Source organism: Lepidothrix coronata, unplaced genomic scaffold (assembly GCF_001604755.1).
Source record: "Lepidothrix coronata isolate B3197 unplaced genomic scaffold, Lepidothrix_coronata-1.0 Scaffold103, whole genome shotgun sequence".
Taxonomy (NCBI): domain Eukaryota; kingdom Metazoa; phylum Chordata; class Aves; order Passeriformes; family Pipridae; genus Lepidothrix; species Lepidothrix coronata.
Window position 1 is genome coordinate 1,804,785 of NW_016690283.1, and position 10,704 is coordinate 1,815,488.

At 43.7% G+C, this 10,704-nt stretch overlaps 1 protein-coding gene across 1 annotated transcript in view; it reads left to right on the forward strand.

Annotated features, from left to right (window-relative positions):
• The window catches only part of GLI2 (GLI family zinc finger 2), a 190,831-nt gene that overhangs the window by 45,474 nt on the left and 134,653 nt on the right, over positions 1 to 10,704 (forward strand). The window contains exon 2 of the mRNA XM_017823590.1: positions 4,171 to 4,333. Coding sequence (XP_017679079.1) covers positions 4,201 to 4,333 — 133 coding nt within the window. The 5' untranslated portion in view covers positions 4,171 to 4,200. The remainder of the gene's footprint in view (positions 1 to 4,170; positions 4,334 to 10,704) is intronic.

Here is a 10,704-nt window from a genome sequence, read left to right on the forward strand (position 1 = left end):
AAGTAGATCATGTATTCAGAAGGCTTTAACTGTATGACACAGTCCACTGCTGAAGAAGAGATGGTGGGAGTATCTCTTTGTTTATCTTAACTAGAGCAGCATGCCAGATATACATATCAAGCCTGGGATTGTACCTACATGGGGGGTGATGTGGCAGAACTGATCAACTATCTCCTTGTGGTTGTATGAGAACAAACCTGGTGAGAGCTGTGCAAAGACTGCCCTTGGTTATCCCAGCTCCCACTGGTCTTGCCAGGAGCCAGCAACACTGAAGCTGTATCCTGTCAAGACAGCTTCTGGAAGCATACTTTGGAAACCCCTTTCTGCTCCTTCCATGGGGCTGCCAAGCTTGAAGGTGGCATTCAGGATTTGACCTGTGTCACAATGCTACTGGCAGTACCTGCCCTCTGCCAGAGAGGCTCACTCCCATGGTGCTACTTAGCTTTGAGCAGAGATGGCCAAAACTGGTCATTCATTTTTCACAAGGAAAAAAAAAAATGTTTCCTACCCTGTCTAGGGGAAGAGAAGGGGGTTTCCTGATGAAAGAACAATCCTGAAGAAGGAAATAATGACTTTTCAAAAAAAGGTGTGTAGGGGCTATGTCTGATGAGTGTCTGTTTATTCCTGTGCTTGCTAGCAGTCCTGCTCAGGCTGAAGCCCTCCAAAAGAGACAAGCATTTTGGGACAGCACTTTCGACCATTCCTCAAGCACTTAGCGGGAGGGATTGTTTTATTAGGAAAGTTTAAAGCTTCTTGTTTTCCCTCAAAGGCAAATGTGACTTTGTTGTTTTTAATTCTGTTGGGATTTCTCCCTTTTAATATACAACACAGCTGTTAAAATAGCTGGGGTTGTCTAGGGCAAATCATATAGCACTTTCCTTGTTCAGATCTCAGATGGCTGCCTTTTTAGTGTCGCTGCAGAATTATATTACAGGGCATATGAATAGTGCTGGTATTAGTGTCAAAATCAATTACCCAACCCTCCTCCTGCAGAGAAAGCTACAAACCTTAGGAACAATCTGAGTAATCCATTCTGGTTTCTAATTCTGAGTAATGACGGAGGGCAGAGAGTTGTGCTTGAATAAGTGCATAGGGTCTTTCTCCGTATAGTCACTCCTAAATGCATGCTCTTTACAGGAAAAAGCAGGCTCCCTGTGAAACCCTTTTTCATGCCAAATGGCTCGCTGCTAAGATTAATCTGTCATTGAATTTATAAATTCTGTGTGGCACAGAGCAGCAGAAAAAGTTTAGCATCGAACAGAAAGCAAAGTATGTATTGCTTAAAAAATGGATGTTGTGCTCTTGGATAGTGTGGATTGACTGCCTCCACCAATATATCTTCTTATACTGGTAATAAAAACACTTCCATAGCCTTGTGCCTCCAAGGATCTCAAAGCACTTTGCAAATAGGGCAAAGTACTATTTCCTATTTTATGGCTGTGGAAAGTAGCTGCAAGAGAGGAGTTAAGGTTTTTACCCAGGGACACAGAGAAGACTGTAGCAGATCCATGATGGGAACCTAAATCTCCAGAGTTCCAGCACTGTGTCCTGATCACACATTACACCAAAGCACTGCTGGGAAGTCTGCTGGTCACCAGCTCTCAGCCATTGTCTGTGAAATTGCAGAAGGTGGGATATAAAATCAGTGTTGGTGCTCCTTTGCTCGCTCCTCTCTGTCCCAGTCTGTGGGTGAAGGTGCTGAGCAGAGCAGGATGTGGTGGGAAGGATGCTCGTGTCCTCCTAGGCTGGGATGATCAGCTCTGGTTGTGGCACGCTGTGGAAGGAGAATGAATTTTGGCTGCTACTGACTCAGGGAAAAGTTTGGAACCTCATCATCAGCCTGGTCTGCCCCAGGTACCTTTACGAAGCAAAAATAATTATAGACTTATTACCCTAAATCCTGTGAGATTAGAGAAGTTGCATTATTTATTTTTTTTCTAATCCAGTATTTGAGGATTTACCTGTTTAATACAACCACTTATTACAAACACTTGAATATTTTTTTTAATTCATAATTAATACACCTATAAAGACCAGATTTTCAAATATGGGCCTGATCTCCTGTCACATTCCAGTTGGATAAATGACATATCTAAAAAACTGGGTCCCTACTGAGGTGTCTGTGGCAGGGATTTAGAGATTTTGCTTCAGGCACCTCTCTGGAAGAAAGCATGGCTCTAACCTGCATGTTTCACAGAACAATTTCTGTTACTAGTTCCTTCCTTCCCCTCGCTGGCTGCTGAGCTCTACAGTGCCCCGAGCAAGATCCCTCACCCCTGGGGCTGCCCCCAGGGTCAGGGTAACCAGGGAAGGGGGGATGGGGGTGCGAGGGACAGCGTCTGGTTTCAAACAAAAGTGCAAAGCCTTGAAAGGAGGGACTAAGAAGAAACAGGTGGGGGGCTAGTAATAGAGCCTCTGAAGTTTATTTGCTTAACGAACAGAAGCCCAGGCTGTCAGACCTAGGTCAAATACTCCTCCAGTTCGAGTGTATTTATTTCATACGTGGTCTGTAACCCAACCTGATTCCTGGATTAAACCACTGTAAAGTCCTGGCCCCCAGGAGCCCATCCCGTGTTTGCCATCAAGCCCAGCACATGCCGGGGCAGGACCTTGAGGGGCCACCTTGGTATTCACTGGAGCCTGGTGTCATCAGTAAAGCCTGTAATTGTGGGTCCTGTCATTTCCAATGGAAGCTTCACAGTTTACAACTGCAAACTGTGACCGCAGATCCATCACTTAGTTGTCCCATTAATGCGAGCCATGCCTGGGGGCTCCTAGGATGAGCTACTCGGGTCACAGCACACAGCCTTGGTGGGACACCATTCTGCCAGAGCTGCCACATCCACCACTCACCAGGTCCCTCTAGGGTGCCAGCAAGGGTGGGAATTCCTGAAATCTTTGTGCTTTAAAGTTTTTAGGAGAGTTAACGTTTTAATCCAAGATGTTCAGGAGTCAGTCCTCTAGAGCAAAGGGAGAGAAGTTTGAGCTGGCACAGTGCAATAAAACTACCTGCACACACAAAGAAGTTTTCTGGTTTCCCAGACATTTTTTGCCTGATGCCATTAATTCTGGTGAGGTAAACAGCCAGTGTGCTCCAGAGTATCTCAGGGGCTGAAAAATTTGCATTTGAAAATTTGCATGTGAAAAATTGCAGATCTGCATTAAAATTAGAAAGGAAAGGAGGAATTAGCAGTGGGTTTTCCCAAGACTAGCCTGAGGCCAGTGCCAGGTAACTGTGCGGGTTCTGTGAAAGCAGGAGTCAGGTGGAGACATGTGAAACAAAACTAGTTAAAACGGGGTGAACAAAAGTATTTGCATTCAGAAACAAAGTATGCCTCTTGGGATACTCATTTGGGAGACCAGCTAAGTCTGAATCATGAAGAACAAATGGTCAAGCTAACAAACTTCAGGAGCTGCTATGTTTCATCAACCTAAGTTTAGAAAACCAGGTTATTTGTGCTTTGGTATCTTGTTTTGTATATCTTTCACAGAACTTATTTCACCATTTTTAATGGAGGTAAAACTGTAGCTGATTTTCAGATGCAACTGGTCAGAATAGAAGAACTTCTTTGGGAGAGAGAGGAATCATGGCTGTTACCCTTCACCAGTGAGAACTGGATGGGCTCTGGCAGACCTGCTATGGCTTATCTGTAACCATTGTGGAAAAGTTCTGATCAGGACACTGGTTCCAAACCAGCACACAGTGTAAGGGCCAGCTGTGGGAAAGTAAAAAACCACCTTAAATGTATGTTTATCTGTATTATATTGGAAATTTTAGCTGACTTTTTTCTTATGGTGTGCTAGGTCATGTATAGGATGGACAAATGGGATTTATACCTGATTAATTTTTGCATCTGATCTATCCTATCATCCTGGAAAGCGCTTTGGACTCATCAGCCCTATTGTGCAGCCCAAGTTTATGTGGGGAAAAATGCTTTTTGATCCTGATCCTTTTAGGTCTATGAGAACACCTATCCCTTCACATGGTTGTGCCCTTTGTGCCTGTGACTGCTGTAGTGGCTCTGCTGCTGGAGTTAGAAACCCGGGAATTCTTTGTTGCTCGCCATTTACTTTTGAGCTCTGCCGAACCTTCTGCCACTTCCTCGTGGAGCTGATTTTGCCTGTTTTGTGAGTGGTGACCAGAATCCGGTTTTGTTTTATGTCCTCTAGGGTTTCTGAGCTGGAAGATGCCTGTCTAAGATGGAAACCTCTGCTTCAACGGCTGTTGGGAAAAAAGAAGGAAAAGGTGCCGTTCTGGAGGGGAATGGCTTTACAGAGACGGGGAAGAAACCCACTCCTTTAGCAGCTGCGGGAGCGGCGGTGGCACAAGGAGGTACTTTATGTTTTCCACAATTTGAAAGCAGCAGGGGTGTTTTTCATTAGACTGTAAGAATTTAATAAGTATAGTGGCATCTGTCTTCCTGTGAACACACTGAGTTTATTGGGGTTCTTGGCCGTCGGGGGTCAGAGAAACGGGAAGCTGTGTCACCGTGCGGCATCCAAATGTCACTGCACCGAGACCGGTCACCGCCAGTCCCAGAGACCTGGGCCAGGGTGAGGGACAGGATGGGTGGTGAGAGGTGGCTGTCAGGGAGTTGGGGCATCCCATCACTGCTTGCCACCATCTAACTGGTGCTGTGTAGTGGTGGCAGCACAGTGCCCTCCACCTCTCCACGGTGGAGGTAAAGAATGACTGGTGAGGCTGGCTGGTGATGGAGAGCACCCTGTTACCGTGGTCAGGAAGGAGTGTCATGTGCCAGCTGTGATCCTGCTAATGAGCTAAACAGACTGCACAGTCTTAGTAATTGCTGCGGGGATTTCATGATTAGGGAGGAATTTGGGAATGTCCAGACCTAATGCAAGAATGTTCACAAAGAAAAGCCCCCACTTGTGCCATTTCTGTTAATGTCAGAAACAGCTCAGGTCCTGATTTCTTTTTTCATTCATGTTTTAAGCAAGATTTTGGTCTTGCTGCTGTTGGAGTCAACTGGGAAGCTCTTGTGGACACCTATAGGCATGGAGCCATTATTGGTGGGTGTGCAGGGGGACATGCAGGGATGTTGCTCCTGCCTCCTCTTGCTCACTGTGGCAGGCAAAACACACATCCCTCTTTGGCACATGTATGCTGGTGGATCTCCAAATTGGTGCCAGGGCCCATCATGGTGGCACAGCTGTGGGCAAGGCTGTGCCTGCTGGCAAGGCACTGCAACTGTTCTTGCTGAGGACTGGGTGTCCTCTATGGACAGGGTATAAAGAGACAAACTTAGAAAGGGCTGCACCAGTTTGGATGTGAGAAGAGACATCTCAGCTGTGTAAACTTTGCAGGCAGCTTTTTTTTTTAACTCTTTAAAATATACGTTATTGCTAGCCTGAGTCTACCTCAAAATGAACCTTTCCCCTCCCCTTCCTTCGCTGCAGGGTGGTTTTTCATCACCCTGGGAGAACAGAATGACTCTTCTGAGAGCTCTTCTGTTTCTTACCCAGCTCGGCTGGAGAGTCTGAGTTTTCTGTTGGCTGAGTTTTGAAGATACTTTCCAACCCAAATTACTTAAATCTGCTTTATCTCTCCTCCTTTTTCATAATCTTTGTGACTCAGTTTTCATTTCCCAATTGACCTGTGAAGATTCAGATGCACAGAATAAGGTAGTAGTGGCTAGATTATAATCTATCAGATTAGTTCCTGTGTTTGATGAATTTTGTTAGGTTTTGTTAGCAAAAAGAAAGTTTTTTCTTTAAAAGAACCAGAAAATGTTTTACAGACTTGTTTGAAGGGAAAGACAGTTTCATGTCGCTGGATGGCTCTGAGGCACCTTCATCACAAGCACTGCACAAAGTGACAGAAAGGAAAGCTTACCAGGAAGCAGAAATAGGGAAAGGGCAGAGACAGCAGCCTGAAGAAGTGTGCCGTCCCCCAGCAGATCCCTGTTGAAGAAGTACAGGCTGTAGGAACTATTGATGCAGCACACTTGAGGTATCATCTCAGTGACTGGCAGACCTGAAGGGTTGACTGGCACCAAATACAGTCCAAGCATGTGCTCAAACTCACAACCCATAGATGTGCTGTTTATTCATAAATGCCTTCTCCCCATTTGCCACTTGCCTTGGGAGTGCCTCCACCGAAGAAGCAGTCACCACATTTCCAGAGATCCAGTGGAAATGAGAATGCCCCGAGGTGGTGTCCCCATCAGCTCATGTGGCATCCCTGGAGACCTAATTGGTTTTTAAACGTCCAGTATAACATGTCCTGTTAGCAGTGTCCTCTCACTTTTGGAAAAAAAATTATTTATGGGCTCAGTATTTCTGCTTTTATTATGAGGAAGTGGAGAAGTAAGTTCAGGATTGTTTGAAGATGTCAGGAGAATTATGATGAAAGCATTGTGTAATGAGATGTAAAGAGTGAAATCTATGTCATGCTGGGAAAAGAAATGCTCATAAATGACCCAAAATGGCCAGCAGCGAAGCAGTGTGTGATTGGACACTGGCCCCAGGACTCTGCAGGTAATGCACATGCTTTTGTGGTTCGGCACACTTTCCTTTGAACTCTGATTTGAGACATAATACAGGCTCCTGAAAGAGGGCAGCATGCTTGTGCATGTGCTTGTAAGTAGAAAAAATAATACAAAGTTTTCTTCTAACATGAGTTAACTGCAAGGTATGATTTAGCAGGTGATAACAAAACGTCTGGGTAGAGATGAGACTGTACTTACGTTGTATTCATGCTAATATAACGTTTGATTCCCTAAACTAGAGCAATTACTCATAACAGGCCAGAAATACACATATTTATGCTCTTATTTTTACAGAAGAAAGCAAATGAGGCTTGGAGATTAATTAGGAAGTTCAGCTTAAGGAGAGGATCAGTTTTAAAGGGTGGGCCTCTGAGCTCCCCACCCTGCTTTGGGGCCATACAAACAAGTGTTCATTCTCATCCAAGACAAACTCTTGATTTCATTTATTGCAGAAGTTTTACCCTTTGTACTAGCATATGAGAAAGTGGCAGTGAGGCTCAACTAGCACTGCAGATCGCCAAGCTGCTCTCAAGAGCCAAACAAATGTAATTCACAACACATTTCTTCTCCTTTATTCTACTGAGTCACACAGATGGAGTGCCAACACAGCATGTTTTGCATGTTTCTCAGATCGTAAGGCTTTTTTTTTCACTTGTAGAAATTATTAGATTCATAAGGTTTTATTTATAATTAAGGTAATTGAAGCAACAAACTGAATATTAGCTAAATAACTGAAGAATACTATTTAGTTATATTATTATTTAGACTACATTATCACAAGGTAATATGTTCCATCTCCACTTCTAGTTCCCCTGCTTTGGATATTTGTCCCAAATGTTTCCAACCTCTAACATATTAAGGTATGGCTGTAGGAAAAGAGATCGATATGGTTGATGCTGGCAGTGGAGAAGAGTCCTTTTGTACAAACAATCTGCATCCCATATTTCTGTTCTTCTGAAGCTGCTGTTTTAGAGATCTTCTGTGACAGTTTTTTATAGTAACTCATTGATCAGATGTTCAGAAATTGGCCTCACAGAAATGACATCAGGGAAATGTCTCCTAATTTTCTATTTTTCCATAAATCATGTTGGCCAAGGAATCAAAGCTCCTCTCTTCTGTTTCAGTAGGGGCACATATGTATGTGTGGCTGAGATGGAAACTATTTATAAATGACAGTATGTAGGAGCTATAGACAAGTCAAATCTGCAGAAGAGGCTCTCAGTTTTGGTGTGTCCACTTCTAGAAGGCAACTCATAACACTTCGAGTTTAGAGAACCCTTTTGCTGAATGCAAAAGTGCACATTACTGCGTAGAGGAGGAGGCTTTGGAACAGAGCACAACATGAGTGAGACTGGGTTGTGTCCTCCAAGCTGGCACTGCAACATCCTCCATACCTGCATGCACAAGGAAGCCCCAGACACGTGGCTGGAAGGGAAATTTAAATGAGCCACTCTTTCAAAGGCAGAGATATTTAGGAAGATGGGTTTCTCATCTTGTAATAAAAATTAAATACAAACTCTCCTAAATGCTAACTGCCTGACTTTAACAAGGCCCAGAATGCACCTTTCCCTCTCCACCCCACCCTCTGTATGACACAAACACCAAGTTCCCAAATTGATGGTGTTTATGTTTGAAACATTTTTCTGATGTCTGGCTCTGTCAAGACTAATTTTAGCATTTCTAAAGCTGGGTAAAAATACAGCCTCATTACTTTGATGTCAGAGCATAGTTTACTATTAGTATATTCTGGGGTTTATCATTTTAGTCATGTTTAACACGGCTACAGCAGGCATGCACTATTAAATCTGGCTTATTTTACATTCCTGTCCGAAATTATTTATTTGGAACAATTTCCTCTCTATCAAAAGACACGGCTAATGCTGAGTTTTAATGTGTTATTTACACACAAAATAACCTATTTACAACTCAGTATCTGCCGCAGGGAGAATGAATGGGGCAGTGCTCCCTTCATCCTGTTGTATCTGAGTTTAACAATCTGGATTGCTAATAGAACCATTTATCACGGGGTGGTAATTTATTTTATGTTAGCTGCACAGGTCTCCCTGCCTCTGATCTATGGAAATACTTTGTATATAATGAAGTTCAACAAGTCATTTGGTGTAAACACAGGGAAGCCAAGCTTCAGAACTAGTAAGGTTGTTGTTGGTTTTTTTTTTTTTCAGGAGGTAACGACTCTCCTCTTATATTAGGGCTTCAGTTGATGAAATACAGCTCTTTGCCCTGTGTGTGCTGCAAAGGCAGAGTATGGGACTTTTTTGCAGAGACTGGGATGGAGTTTGGTCACTTGATTTATGGGCTGGCAGGAATGCTCAGTTCTGCAGAAGTAGCACACTCAGCCCTTTCATAGGCAGAGGAGAAGGGCAGGGAGCACCTCCCATCACTCTCCAGAGGTCTTCCATAAGCAAGCCCCAAGTGGCATTGGCAGGGAGTCCTTAAGCAGTTCAGCTTATCTCAGTGCTAGATTATGGGAAGACCATGTAAATGAGGAGGAGGAAATGCCAGCATCCCAGCAGACCTCAGTGCACTGAAAAAATTTATAGTTTGTGTGGCCTGAGACTCAGATGAATTAGAATGAGAACAGCCCCTATGAAGTCATCTTCTCTGTCCACCCTGGAAGGGCAGGGATCTTCTCCAAGGAATGTTTTTCACTCAGTTCACGTTTTCCAGGAAAAGGAACATAACCAGTACAAGCACATTCTTAGCTTCCCTGCCTTGCATTGCTTTGCTGTATACAACTTAAAACGCTGAGATTGGCTCCAGGAGGCAAGGGGGCAAGTGGTTAAAATTGAATAATGGGAAAATTCTGTAATTTAGACTACAAAATTCTCTTGACAGCCGCTGTCTCTTCTTGTGTGTCTACTGCATATAGTTCAGTGGCCTGCACCTTGGGTAGGGCTTCTGTGCGATGCTGCCGCAAGACCAACAGCAATCAAGAATTGTATTTCTTCTCTGACTGTTTCTGTCCTAAAACTAATTCTGTTGGGTCTTAAAGTGTATTCTTTGCTACCATAGGCCTTCAGAATGGACAGATTGCCTACAGGTCTCTCTTACATACTCACTCGTGTTCCTTTGGGCAACTGGAAGTCTCAGATGCTTAGACTGGTGCAATGCTGAGGCTGTTCCTCAGTCGCAGGATATCAAGGACTGACTAGTTGCCAGCTTTGAATCATGCTGGTCACCTGACACCTGCACTTTGGGATCGTTTAGAAGGATCCATGTAGAGATGGATGAAGTTAAAGTCACGCTACACCAGTTTTATTTTCAGTAAGCAATATTTGGTGTGTGGACATTGCAGAGAGCACTCTGGGAGCAGCAGGTTTATTTCTTCATCTACATGTGGTGGAATTTTGATAATTAAGATTGGCACAAACTGCCACAAAAGCACCTTTTCTTCTGCCTGCCGTTTCTCCTCTATCCATGGTTTGCAATGCTAAGTCTCTCTAGTCCCTCCTTTAAAATAGTCAGCAATACATCTTTGCCAGGTAACCCCTTGCTTTGCTTAAACAAGTGCAAGTTTGACTTGGAGTCTGACTTCTTGGCCACTTGGGGGTTTCTTTCCTCATGGGGAGACCCCTTTCCTGAGCCTTTATAGTGGGTTTCTCTGTGATAGCCAACCCTGTGGACAAAGGTGCCACTTCAGAGTGGATGACCATTAATGTTTACAGACTTTTTGGATGACATTGTATAGCCCTTACAGATGAAGCTAGAGTCCGTATCCCCAAAGGATTAGATAATGTAGCAGCTTTATGGTTGGACTCGATGATAATGGTCTTTTCGAACCTAAATGATTCTATGATTTATAGCATCAACCAGTACTCCCTGATTGTGTACAGCTCCCCCAAACTATCATACCAAGAGTTCCTATAATTTTAGCCCATTACAGATGCAGAGGTGCTTTGAAGACAGAGTAGTTTTATCTCATCCCTAACCACACTGCAGGCTTGCATGCCAAGTTGGAAAGCTTTTATGATTTTAAAATAGAAAAAGTTATTCTTTACAGGCTGGTTCTGGCACCGGTGATCCCAGCCGTTAAGTACCACAGGAAAGACCTTCGTATTTTGTGAGTGTGTTATTATTACCATTAATAATAGCTGTAAGAATAATAGCTTCCACTTTTCTGTTTTGTAAGCTCCAAAAGTTTATTCTGGCAAGTACTGGTATGTCGTCTTTTCCA